At 42.2% G+C, this 14278-nt stretch overlaps 1 protein-coding gene across 1 annotated transcript; it reads right to left on the bottom strand.

Moving 5' to 3' along the window:
* Positions 1 to 1929: 1929 nt before the first annotated feature.
* On the bottom strand, positions 1930 to 13495 carry PHYH (phytanoyl-CoA 2-hydroxylase). The gene is made up of 6 exons (XM_012660967.1): positions 13324 to 13495; positions 10409 to 10490; positions 9086 to 9267; positions 6358 to 6507; positions 4350 to 4484; positions 1930 to 2115 (listed from the first exon to the last, which is right to left on the bottom strand). The coding sequence occupies exons 1-6, from the start codon at positions 13438 to 13440 to the stop codon at positions 2062 to 2064; spliced, it is 720 nt and encodes a 239-aa protein (XP_012516421.1). The 5' UTR covers positions 13441 to 13495; the 3' UTR covers positions 1930 to 2061.
* Positions 13496 to 14278: the final 783 nt, after the last annotated feature.

Below are 14278 nucleotides of genomic sequence, written 5' to 3'. Positions count from 1 at the left end.
CATCTGCAATGAGGGAAACGCTGGACGGCGTTTGACACAGAACCGCCCTTCTCAGAGTCACTGGTGGTCCGTAGATGAGAGAATTGTAGCTGGTGTCAGAGCAGAAAATGACCTCCCAGGGGACCACATCATTCACAGAATATTTTTGTCAGTAAAATTCAGACCTCTTGATCTTCTTACATTTTAAAAATAGCGTTTGTGTATAACACTAAGAACACGCTTTTTAAATGCAGAATGATATTTCGCTTCTACGTAATTTCAAAGAATTCAGAGCAGAAGGGTTTTCGAGGGGCCAAAGGACCTTTTAAGTTTTTTTCCCCCCTCGCAGACACTATTCTGGTACCGCCGTCCCCTCCTAATAGGACATTTCATATAAGACGGTTTCTCTACCTACTGTGTCTACCTTCATTTTCAAAACAAGTAAAAGCAGCTTTAGGATGACTGAAAAATATACAGTCCTGATGCCATCCATCTACAGTGATTTTTTCTGTGCCCTAATGGAATATTAATGCTCCATTTATGAGCTCAGTCCCATTATTTGAGCCTATTATGTTGACCCAGGGATAGGAACAATACCACTTTTATTTTATTTTATTTGAGACAGAGTCTAGGTTTGTTGCCCGGGCTAGAGTGAGTGCCATGGCGTCAGCGTAGCTCACAGCAACCTCAAACTCCTGGGCCCAAGGGACCCTTCCGTCTCAGCCAGCCAAGTAGCTGAGACTACAGCACATGCCACCACACCTGGCTTTTCAGTGGTTTTTAATTGTCCTTTAACTGTCCTAGGTCTTGTTGCCTTTAGAGATAGTTTTAGGCTTAGGAGAACTGCATGTAATAAAATTCGTCAAAGCTTCATGGGAAGAAATAGAAAATTCACTATATTAGTGATCTGATTGCTGAAAATCCAATGTGTTTTCTGTTATATTTCTCTAACAAGGATATGCTCATAGAAATGTGTGGAGACCTATAAAATGTTGATCATTATCCATTATCTACTCCTATATTTTGCCTTCTTATTAAGCAGAGTTGTATAACATTTCTCTGTAGAAAGAACATAGCCCCATTTTGGTCCATTTTGAGAAACTAAGAAAATTACAGTAGTTGAACCCTCCTGTTTTTATTTTTTAAATAAAAAGCTAGATTTCATCTCTAGCACATTAGGAACTAATAAAAGAAATGCGAAAGACATACCTATAAATAATTTCTCAAGTATTAGAATAATACAGTTCACCTGGACAATTTTCAAAGTTACAAAATTAAGCAGCCATGGCCCACCTTGTGCCAGCCGAATCAGTCCAGTAAACCTGCTCGCGTTAAGTTTTGCAGTGGATTAAAGTCCAGGTGACATAATATTCCCCATCTTTTTATTAACATTTTGAAAAATTTTAAATATACAGAGAAGCCCGAAAAATAGTTGAATGTATTCTCCTAGGAATGTTAATTTCTTGGTATTTTACTACATGTGCTTTTTCCATATGTAACATGTATGCACCCATGCTTGCACACACACATGCTGTGGGTGGAGCCACTGCGTGTAAGTACACACTGTCAAGTCAGGGGAAACATCCACCCTGTACTCACATGTACTCTCCTTGGGTAATGACTGCCTCGCTCCTGGCCATACTGTTCTCATGGCAGTTTTTATAGTTATAAGGGAAGAATAAAAGAGAATATTCAGAGTATAAAATAATTGGGGTGAGCAAAACTAAGAGAAGTACCCAGTGAAGGCTGGGGCTTTGTAAAAATGGGCATCTGTACCGTTGTGCAACTTGCTGCTTTTCGCTTAATATATTCTAGACGGATTTCCCTATCATATTTAAGGATGGAAAGGTTCTCATTCGTTTGAACTCTAACATGGTATTTTATTCCAGTGTGTGGCTGTAGGATACTCAGCCAATGAGTGGTAACTACAATAGAATATACAATACAATATGTTGCCTGATTAGAATTTATTATACAAATCCTGTGTTTCCAGGATTTATTCTAATTAGTACAATTGTAGAAAATTTTGAAGACCCTGTTTCATTTTAGTTTCTTTTAAAAGAGTTGTAGCAAAGGGCTATTTCAAAGGTTGGTTCTTTCTCCTTTCACCAGTCGAGCCCGAAACTTCCAAAGGTCCTGGAAATAAAGCCAAACAGAATGAGTTTATGGAACACTTCAATTCACCTTCAATTTCACCAGGAGACAAAGTAGATTTCTAGACTCTACAAAAGGTTATATAGGGAAAAAAAATGCCCGTAACAGTTATATATTGATTAGTAAATAAAAGATATCCTGAGACTCCAATTAATCTACTTACCGACATGTAATATGGTGGTGACTAAACTAAATCCGTGGGTCCCCAGGCTGTCAGCCCTGATTCATTGCGTACACTTGCCGATGACAGATGGTGTAACTGGGTGGGTGTGACGTCTGGTCACGTACGCACAGCTCATTACCATTTTCCTGCTGGCCTTTATGATACTTGACTGAACCATTTTGAATGGTCTACCTCTGATTAGAGCGTAATTGTGAAAATGGTGTCTTGGGTTACTGGTTTATTTGTTTTTTTTCCCCCTTTGGTCTTAATAAAACAATTTAAATGTTCTTATTTCCTAATTCTTGTTTATTTTTGAGCAAACATCATGGTATGGTGGAAAGAATGATTTTTGAACTAAACATGACTCTGAAATCTATAGCTCTGTCTCTTACATAACTTAGGCCAACTTCTGGGATTCATTACCCTCTCCTTAACAGCACAGAGCTCTACTGACTACTCTACCGGGTTTTGGTGAAGAAAATAAGAAAAGGGAGATGAAAGTGCTTTTGTATCTTACAAAGAATTACATAGCAGAAGTTAACACTGTTATTCTAAATAAACCAGATAAACCGTAACTTACACAGTACCTAAAATAAATATGGGAGGTATTCATTTAGCACAACCTTGACAAACCTCCAGCACAGTGTACACATTTTATTTTTCTGCCTTAAAATTCAGGATGTTAGGCCGGGTGCTGTAGCCCATGCCTGTAATCCCAGCACTTTGGGAGGCTGAGGCAGGAGGATCGCTTGAGGCCTGGAGTTTGAGACCAGCCTGAGCAAGAGCGAAACCCCTGTCTCTAAAAAAAACACAATAGAATAATTAGTCGGGCTTAGTGGCACCCAACTGTAGTCCCAGCTACTCAGGAGCCTGAGACAGGAGGATCCCTGGAGCCCAGGAATTTGAAGTTGCAGTGAGCTATGATGATGCCACTGTACTCTACCTCAGGAGACAGAGCAACACCCTGTGTCAAAAACGAAAACAAAACAAATAAACAAAGATTAAGGGTGTTAGACCGAAGTCCCAAATGACAAAATATGTTGCCTCTGTAAGGCATTGTAAGTACTAGACAAAGGGAGAAGAAGGACAAGAATTTCTAGGCTCTGCAAAGGCGAAATCAGGGCATTTTCAGATATGGGACACACTTGTAGGTTCTACAGGGAGAAACAAGGTTCTTGAGCTGGGAAGGTATTTGGGAAGGCGGTTCTCAGTGGCAGGGCAGCAGGCCCCTGGCAGCGCAATGACCTGCAATATAGTGAACGGCCCATCGTAATCATTGTACTCAATTTGGGGCACACGCATGCATTTATGATTATCTAATACAAATATTAAAAATGGGATCAGCTTCTTGGTTGAGAGGCTAACGTGTGCATATTCTATGAAGTAAATATGCTAATTTATTTGCCTTGATTGATAATTTGTCAATGGGTGATTAAGAGCATTGAATATCCACTGGTTAAAAACAAATAATTTACAACCACTGTGCATTAACCAGGAAAGCATATGACATATTGTCTTGTACCCCTTATCAGTTTGTATTTGTGATCTTTATCTCTGCTACATGCAAAGGAGGCCTCTTATAAAACTCCAACTACAAATTTACTAAAACAAAAGCTCGTTCAAGAATTGCTCTCTGAGTATCTTGTTGGACTTCCTAATGCATAAATTACTCTATGCTATGCTAATAAAGGCAGTCTACAGCTGAGATCCTAAACCTTTAACTTTCCTTCTATGCCTTCAGAAGGCAGTATTTTCTCCTTCATTTTCTCTTGTCTAAATCTGCATTTTTTTTTCCTTGACTGTCCTGTGCGGGCTGGGACTGACTGTATAGGCTATCCCAAAGCCATAAAGAAGCAGCATGAAGTTCTAAAGTCCCCATGAGGGAGTGCAAATGGAAAACCCGTCATCATTCTTGCTGAGGGCTCAGCAGTGTTTCTAGAATAAACTCTAAAGCCAAGCACTATATACTTTCAAATGAAATTAGATATAGGAATTATGAAGCATCTGCAGAAAAAAATGCCGATTTTTACCATGTTGTTTTATGCAAACATACCTTCATGGTGACGCTGTCATCGAGCCCATAGGCTCGACTTGCTATCCCCTGAAGTTCCTTCTCAATATTTTCTTGCGTGGTGCCCTTCACATCGATGTAGTAGCCATCCGCACTGGAAAAATGGCAGGAAATTGCCTGTGGAAGGGAACAAATTGATATGGGAGAAAAACATCCCATTAATACCAGCAACCAAGGAAGGGGTCCTTTGCTGTTTGATTTCTAAATTCAAAGTCCCATATCAGTCTCTTTGTAGTTCAGCCTCTTTTTTGTTTTTTGTTTTTTTTGTTCCCAGCTAAAGGCTAATTGAGAAGTTACAAAACATCTTTAACCATCTGTGATATTTATTTCCAAAGGTATGGATGGAACAGGGAGCGTAATCACGTTAAGTAAAGGTCTTTAATATTGTGAGCATTTGATTTTCCTAATGAATGGACATCCGAAGTCTTAAAAGGGAATGTATTCCACTGTAGTTTATCCTCTTCCTAGTCACAAAACTTAGTTACCCAGGTGACCTTGAGATGGGTTGTTATTTTTATGGGAATAGATTGAGAAAAGAATTGAAAATCCCTTGAGAAGGAAAATAATACACACACCTCCTCTCAAATCAAAAGGACAGTTCAAGGCCAATACTACAGACATGTATTACCCATCTTGTTTCCTGCTTGGAAGGTAAAGATGAAGCTACTTGGTTCTTCCCAATCTAGAAAATGTTATAAACAGATCTAAGCTGCAAGGCAGCAGTTAAAACACACCTTCCTCGTCACAAGTTAATTATCTTGAGGTGATTACACCCATCAGAAGGGTTTCCCACTCTGCCCCAAACATCAGATTTCTGGGGAGTGGAGTCACGAGTTCCCTGGCCTATGGGAGCTCCAGCAGCCATGCAGAGCCATGGCAGAGCCCGCGGCAAAAGGAAAAATGTGCCCTTCGATATCCATATCTTTATGCAATAACACTTAATATTTTTCCAGACCATTACAGTTATGGAAAAAAATACTGAAACACTACAAAGCCAGTATATTAAAACTCACAGCATTGTTAGCATCATTGTGCCTGCACTTCCCTACTTGCACGGCGTTGAGGGTTCTCTGCCAGTGCAGGATCTGATTCTGTCTTTTATTGAAAATTTCAGTATTCTGTGCAGTGTGCATTTTTTCTGCATTATTTTTGATTTTTTAAAATATTGCATTAAAATACTATGTAACTTGATTGCCAAAGGTTTTGTTTTGCTTGGTTTGATATCCCCTGAAATTTTGCCTCCAGAGGAGAGCGCCTAAATGAATGAATGGAAGATGAAGTTTGGCACCTAAGCCTTGAGCCATTGGTAGGAACTGTGCAATGAACTGGAAAGACCCACGAAGCCCCCCGAAGAGCCCCAATATTTTTATGGACAACCACATTACCGTCAGGGAGTGCAAGCCCACATTCTGTGAGATCTGCTGCATTGAAGAGAAGTGAGCAATGGGGATGGGGGAACTTACAAGGAATTTTGTCAATTTTTAAACATAAGCAATGACACTATTAAGTTTCAAACACACTGAGGCTGAGTGGTGGGAACAAACCATGGCTGTCTGCTAAATCGGATTTCGGGCACCCAATTCAGAATGTTTGTTTTGGATCAATTACTATTTTTCCCAATAGCAAAGATGATCACAAACTCTCCTCTCGTGATGGTTACTATGAGCAATATAAATTCCACATTTTCGTATTTTAGTATCACAGCCATTGTTTTTGCCTCAGAAAGCTCGGGCAGTGTGCTAGCAAGTGAGCTGTTGTTTGGAAGCAAGTTCATGAATATTCATGATTCACTGTTGACAAGGTCAAGATTCTGGGGTCAGCTGGCTTCTTACCGTAAGAGCAAAACAAGCAGAAGGTAGGCAAATATACTAATATTTCCTGGTGGATAAACTGAACTTCAGTTTAGTTAAAAATAACAAGTCTTTTAAATTTTAATGTATCTTGCAATCTTTGTTTCTCACCCAGAGAGCACAGCGAGGGGAATACGTACCTTCCGGAATCCTTGAGTTTTGTTCTGACCAGACCCATGGATCAGCAAAGGATGAAAGAAAATGGTGTCCCCCTTCTCCATCTCGACGTGCACGCGGGCATCGTAGTCCTTGAAGTTCTGGATCCCGTGGAACATTATGTTAACTCCCCCCTAGAAGAAGAAGCAAAACCGAGTCTATATTTGAGGAAATTCCACAGTTAAAAACGTCAGCAAGGACTCACTGGGGAAAGTAGGAACTCGCTAAATTCGCCCAAGAGAAAGACATACCTAAATTAGATTCTTAAAAGTGTCTTCATTACATAAATCAAAAGCCTCTCCAGATGCCTCTCAGATGTCTGGTTTTAAAAAGTCACATGTGGATATTAAAATCGCTGATATATATATTTTTTTGGACCAAATGAAAAATGTGGACTTTCCACCTACCCTTCATGACTGAATTATACATGAAGATCTAGCTCAGCTTCGCCTTTTGTGGTTCATGCGGGCAACCACCTTTCTCCTAGGTGCTTCCAGCCTGAATCTGTAAACATTCCTCCCTGGCATGATGTTCTCCTCACCCAGAACTCTGTACAAATTCTTCTTCTATTACCCGGAGTGTCTCTGAGAAGCTAACTATTCTCCCAAAACTGGGGAAGAGAAAAAGCTCAATTTTTCTGAGTTCAAAAGCACGGATGTTACATCCAGAATAATAAATTAAAACATTGTGTTTGCTTATAACTATTTCCCAAGCCAGTTACTGCTTTAGGTAATGGGTTATATCTTCATTAAGGAAACGGAAGTGAGAAGCGATTGAAGTTTTTAAGCTTTCATGGGTCAGGGTTGGGGGATCCTCGCATTCTTCCACCTGAGTGTCCCAGATTGCTTTTGGGGGACGACCACTTCCCTCCTGGGGAGTGGTGACACTCTGACCTGGGGCCCTTCTGCCTGGCCAAGGTGGATGTGTGAGCTAAGCTAAGCTAATCAGACCGCCCACTGCCCCTACTTTGAGCAGAGATTCAGAGACTCCAAATGCTCCCGAAGCCCCCAACTTTTCCTTTTGCCCCCAGTCAGCCAGAGCCCAGTGCTGCCCCTTGCACTAAACCTTAATTGATGAATTTCACAATTTCAGGTTTTTGTTTATTTTGAGACAGGGTCTGGGTCTCTTGCTTGGGCCAGAGTACAGGGGTATCATCATAGCTCACTGCAACCTCAAACTCCTGGGCTCGAGTCATCCTCTTCCCTCAGCCTCCCCAGTAGCTGGGACTACAGGCACGTGCCACCACGTCTGGCTAATTTTTCTCATTTTTTTGTATAGACAGGGTCTTACTATATTGCCCAAGCTGGTCTCAAACTCCTGGCCTCAAGTGATTCTCTTGCCTCAGCCTCCCAAAGTGCTAGGATCTCATCACTCTTGCGCTCAAATGCATAGAATAGTTCCAGCATCAACAGCTGAATGGATAAACAAACCACGGTACAGCTACGCAACAGGACACTACTCAGCAACGGAAGGGAAAGAACAGTCGGTCCACGCAACAGCATCGACGAATCTCAAAATAACTGTGAGTGAAGCCACGAAAAAGAACAAACTATATGCTATGGGATGACATGTATATAACATTTTAGAAAATGCAAACTCATCTACAGGAACAGAAAGCAACACACAGGTTGCCTGGGGCTGGGGGGGGACGGAGTGATTATCTTGATTGTGGTGATGATTTCGCAGGGGGTGGGGGAGGGGTGTCAAAAATGATCAAAGTATACACACAAAATATGTACAGTTTATTACATGACAATTACACCTCCATAAAACAGTTTTTTTAAAAAATTGAAAGCTCTTCTAGCATCCCGTTCTCCTCCCCAAATAAACTGTAGACTCGTTAGTATAACAAACAACATCCTTCCTAATCTGGTCCTAATGTACCTTTCCCGGCTCACCTCCTTTGCTACTCCCCAAAATGTGCCCCCAGCTAGCCTGTGAGCCCCCTGGGTCCTTCCCGTCCCCCCACCCCCACTCTCAGAGCCCCATCCGTGAGCCAGGCTTACTTAGCACCGAGCACACACGTGCAGGTTGAAGTGTCTACGACTCACCTCCGCAATTAGGCTTCGCAATCTCGGATCCCATACGCGGCACCTGCCCAGGTTCCCCACCTTGGTGGCGCTTCTATACTACGGCAGGTGCGGAAGGATTTCTCAGCGTAGTACGAGCCGCCTGCTCTAGACTCTTCGGGCAGGTTTTTAAAATGCAGACAACTGGGTTCTATTTCTGAATCAGTTTCTCTAAGAGTGAGGTCTTACATTCTACATTTTAGCCAACACGAGACATTTTAAGAACAACTACAGCGTGTGATTCACAAAAATAATTTCAATTTTGTTAGTAATAATAATGCCTTCAGACCAGGAATACAAAATCCACACTATCACGGCTAAGAATTGTTGATCAAGTTTAGAGACAGTGAATGGCAGAAGCCTGTGACACAGGAACAGTTATGTTTGTTAAACTGCATTTTGCGGGGAGTCAGTGATCTGAAAATTCAGCAATAACATCTGAAAACGCATGTTGAAAGAACAGCAGTGATGAATGTTTTATCTGTCATCCCTGAACTTTCCCTGATCTTAACTGCAAATCTTGGGACAATGTTTTGCTAAGAAAGGAAATGCCACCTGCTTTGTAAGCTCTTGCTGTATACTGATGTGAAATAACAACAGAGAAAGAGATTCTGCCCAACACGCAGCTGCCACGCACACCTACCTCCCACTGCGGGTAATCGTGGGGCTGCAGGGGCCCTTTGTGGGTGCCCGGGAGCACGGACAGACAACCGTTGTTGCGGTCAATGTGCTCCATCGCCGTCCAGGCGCAAACGATGCGATCGCTGGGCCTGAAGGGGAAATAGTGCAGGTCCTGGTGGAAGGGATGACGGGTTGTCTTCTTGCCTGAAACGGAACCTGCTGTTAGAAGATGCTCGGGCCTCAGAATTCTTACCCTTTGCCTGAAAAACCAGAACAACGGCTAGCCCTGCAGAAACCCAACCAATGAAGCCACAGCCTGAAGAGATAAGCATCAAATTGCAACATCAAATCAACACGGTGGCTCCAAGTCCTATCCTGCTGGGTTGCTGGTAGCTGAGCACTCACACCATGTTCGCACATATGCCAGTCATCTCTATTATGCTTTATTCCTTTGTAGCTCTGGATTTGGCCCAGAGCCTAGCATGCAATAAGCATTCTAAAAACAGCTGGATTAATTAAATTGAACAGAGAGGTATAGAGTCAAGTTTGAGCTCCCCTTCCAAGTGGTTGATGTCAAAAAAAAGTGCTCTAAGAGCTTTTCCCCCACACAACTGTAGGCATTCTGGGCACCGTGTCTGGTCAAAGTCACACGACCACATTGACATCTGCCCCTGGGTGAGCTCTCTGAACTTGGTCCCCACGACCTGATCTGTCCAGGCAAGACATCCAGGGAGGAAGAGACGTGGTGCTAAGCTCAGTCCTGTCACATAAACTCCTCCCACCATCAACAGGAAGAAAAAGGGAAAAAGGATAAAGGACTCTGTCATGGCTGGTGTCTACCGCAGGTGTACAAGGATTTCTCAGTGTAGTCCAAGCCACCTGCACTAGACTCTTTCAGGGTGTTTTTAAAATGTGAAGACCTGGGTTCTGTTTCTGACAGTTTCTCTGAGAGTGAGGTCTTACAATCTACATTTTAGCCAGCACGAGACATTTTAAGAACAACCATAGTGTGTGATTCACAATAATAATTCTAATTTTGTTAGTATTCATAGTAATAATAATGCCTTCCGACCAGAATGCAAAATCCACACTATCACAGCTAAGAATTGTCAATCAAGTTTAGACATAGTGAATAGCAGAAGCCTATGATACAGGAATAGTCATCTGAAAATTCAGGAACAACATCTGAAATCACTATTGCACTTCTATGTTGTTGTAATGTAAGCTATTTTAAGACTTAAATAAAAGCAGATAGACTCACTCATCCAAAGTTTGGCAGTTATACACACAACTATCATTAGAACATCGACCTTACGTATTTTAATGAAACAATTTTTTCCTTTACCAAAATCGGGAGGTTTGTTTATCATCATTGTATGCATGGCCAGAATATTGGGTCCAGTGAAGCACTCCACATATTTCAGAATCTAAGAAAAAGAAAAGTAAAAGCAGCTGATAACCAGAATCTACTTAGAACTCGGGAAAATCAACAAGAAAAAATCAAACGACCCTATCAAAAAGTGGGCAAAGGACATGAACAGAAACTTTTCAAAAGAAGACAGAATAATGGTCAAAAAACATATGAAAAAATGCTCAACATCTCTAATCATCAGGGAAATGCAAATTAAAACCACAATGAGATATCACTTATCACCAGTGAGACTGGCCTTTATCAAAAAGTCCCAAAACCATAAATGTTGGTGTGGATGCGGAGAGATAGGAATACTCATGCACTGTTGGTGGGATTGCAAACTAGTGCAACCTCTGTGGAAAGCAATATGGAGATATCTTAAAGAGACACAAGTAGAAGTACCATTCGATCCAGCAATCCCATTACTGGGCATCTACCCAAAAGAGCAAATGATACTGTATAAGAAAGACACTTGCACCCAAATGTTTATAGCAGTACAATTCACAATTGCAAAGATGTGGAAACAACCCAAGTGTCCATCAATACATGAGTGGATTAATAAAATGTGGTATATGTATACCATGGAGTACTATTCAGCTTTAAGAAACAATGGTGATATAGCACCTCTTGTATACTCCTGGATAGAGCTGGAACGCATTCTACTAAGTGAGGTATCCCAAGAATGGAAAGACAAGCACCACATGTACTCACCATCAAATTGGTATTAACTGATCAACACATAAGTGCACATATAAGAATAACATCTATTGGATGTTGGGCAGGGGGGGAGGAGGGAGGAGGGGACGGGTATATGCATACACAAAGAGTGCAATGCGCACCACCCGAAGGATGGACATGTTTGAAACTCGCACTTGGGGGGGAGGGGGAGGTAAGGGCAACATACGTAACCTAAACATCTGTACCCCTGTAATATGCTGAAATAAAAAAAAAAAAAGTAAAAGCAAAACAAATTTCAAGGGAAAGCAGAAATATCAAGCAAGTGGCACAAAGTTCAACTTCCCGTAGAAGAACCAAGATGGCAATAGTTTAAAAAACAAGTTAGTATTTCACAACACTGCAAACAAAGCATTTGGAAATCATTCTAAATCTACCACCCTCTGAATTGTTTTTTGTTTGTTTTTTTTTTTTGCCAGCTGGGAATGAAACATTTTTTTTTCTGCAAGAAAGATAGGAGTTTTGGCCAGGCATGGTGGCTCATTCCTGTAATCCTAGCACTCTGGAAGGCCGAGGTGAGAGGATTGCTTGAGGTCAGGAGTTCAAGACCAGCCTGAGCAAGAACAAGACCCCATCTCTACTAAAAATAGAAAAAGAAAATTAGCCAGGTGTGGTGGTGCACACCTATAGTCCCAGCTACTCAGGAGGCTGAGGCAGGAGGATCCCTTAAGCCCAGGATTTGGAGGTTGCCGTGAGCTATGACAACACCACTGCAGTCTAGCCAGGATGACAGAGTGAGACTCTGTCTCTACAAAAGAAAAAAAAGAAAAGAAGAAAAAAGATAGGAGATTCCACGAGATATCAACTAGTAAGGACAGGAACAGCTCTTCTGCCAACCAAAGTCACAGAGGTTGCCCAGGGAGAAGGCAGTTTCCTCTTCCTTTTTGGAGACTCCATGGAAGCGCCCAACACGATTGGCAGCTGCCAGATGAAAGTAGAACAGTGTCTCAGAGGACACCTGACCATCGGTGCAGCCACTCATGCAACGACTCGTTCCTGAGATCCACGACCCAGGCAGAGGGATGGGAAACGGGGCACAGAGCGAACAAGAAAAGCAGGTCCCTGTCCCTGTCTCCCTGGAGTTTTGTCTTGTGGGAAGAAAGATGTTAAACCACTCGTGACATGGGTCACAGTGGCCGAGAGACGTAGCATTACGAAGAATGTGACAGGGAGTGCTAACTAGTCACCGGGCCAGGGACCCAGGCTCCTGCCTTGCGCAGGGGAAGGCAGAAAGGATTCCACGCTGAGGACTTACTGTGCGCCTCCTGCTGTGGCTCAGACGGGCTCTGCACATCGGCCCACGTCAGCCGCACAACGATGCCTTAAATTCATGCCCCCACCGATTAATAAACGCGTCACATTAATGTCCCACGCAAACAAACCTGAGACTAACAAGTTGGCAAAGTCACTTAAATGAAAAAGATGACATTCAAACCCTGATTCTGTCTGACTCCAAAAATTGAGGCTGGGGGGCAGAGGAAGACTTCACTTTTCACTTCATGGGCTACTGCTTGGGTTTTTCTCATAAACATGAATTACTCAAAGCATACTAATTTTTTAAAAAACTAATTTAAATCTAAAAACAAACTCACACCTCTACTGACCACATTCATAAAACAAACAAACAAAAATAAATGGATTTACAGATAACAGCCTCAGCAATTTCATGTCTGTGCATCCGCCACTATTGAGTGTTAGAAGAGATCTTTCTCTTTAACACAGAATTCTCAACTCTCTCAACAGAAGAGAATCGGCAAACTCTACAACGGGGTTGCTCAATCTTGGCACTATTGACGTTTGTGGTGGGAAAATTTTTTGTTTCAGGGAGGGGGCTGTTCTGTGCATTACAGGATCTCTGGGCCGCCTGGCAGCAATCATCCCCTGGCCTCTACCCGTTAGGAGCCAGTAGCACACTCTGCCCCCTGCTGTGACAACCAGAAAAATGTCCCCAGACATTGTCGAATGTCCCCTGGGAAGCAAAATCCCCTCCAGTTGAGAACCACAGCTATTAGAGCCTTCTGTGGAACAGGGTTACACCAAATCAAAAGAGCAGATTTTAGAGGCAGGCGTGCACCCGGGCTACGACACAAACAAAGTGCAGGATGGTCTCTAACCTCGGGGAGAGTGCAGTATCTGAAGAGCTCCTTATCTTCTTGGAAATCCTGCATCTTGTAAACCATTTTTTCATTTTTTGAATCGTATTCTGATTTCGAAATGGTCACATCTCTCATTATATTTACTCCTACTGGTTTCACCTCCTGTCTGCAGATTTTTTCAAACTCGTTCCTGGAAAATGAAATTTGCAGGTGGATGCAACCGAAGGCCTTGACTTCGCCACAATGCAATATATCAATGTAGCAAAGTTGGACTTGTACCCCATGAATATGTACAAATAAAAAATAAATGGCCGGGCGATGTGGCTCATTCCTGTGATCCCAGCACTTTGGGAGGCCGAGGAGGGAGGATTGCTTGAGGCCAAGAATCCAATATAAGCCTGAGCAACATAGCAAGACCCTGTCTTTACAAAAAAAAACTTTTTTTTAATTTAGCCAGGTGTGGTGGTGCACACCTATAGTCCCAGCTACTTTAGAGGCAGGAGGATCACTTGAGCCCAAGAAGTCAAGGTTATGGTGAGCTATGATAGTGCCTTGGCACTGCAGCCTGGGCAACAGAGGGAGACTTTCTCTCAAAAATAAATAAATATGTAAAAAGAAAATGCCAACTCAGAAGTTCTGGCTCCTAACGGTCAGGCTGGAATCCCCCACTGGAATTAAAATATTCCTTAGTTTAGCATACCAGTGGGGAAATCTTTTTATGATTTGGTTACATTGTGATTCTAATAGCAAACTGCACTCACCATGTGCCAGACTGTTCAAAATAGTCTCCATGTATTTCATCTTATTTAGTCCTAACAACAACTCTAGGACACAAGTGCCATTATAATATTATTCCCATTTTACAGATGAGGAAACAGGTATGGAAAGTTAGCTAAATTGCCCCGGGACACACAATGTTAAGTGCTAGAGCTGAGGTTAAAGCCAGACCAGTCTGGCTCCAGAGCCCGTGCTC

Source organism: Propithecus coquereli, unplaced genomic scaffold, assembly GCF_000956105.1.
Source record: "Propithecus coquereli isolate 6110/MARCELLA unplaced genomic scaffold, Pcoq_1.0 Scaffold69, whole genome shotgun sequence".
Taxonomy (NCBI): Eukaryota; Metazoa; Chordata; class Mammalia; order Primates; family Indriidae; genus Propithecus; species Propithecus coquereli.
This window is presented reverse-complemented; position numbering and strand designations above follow the sequence as displayed.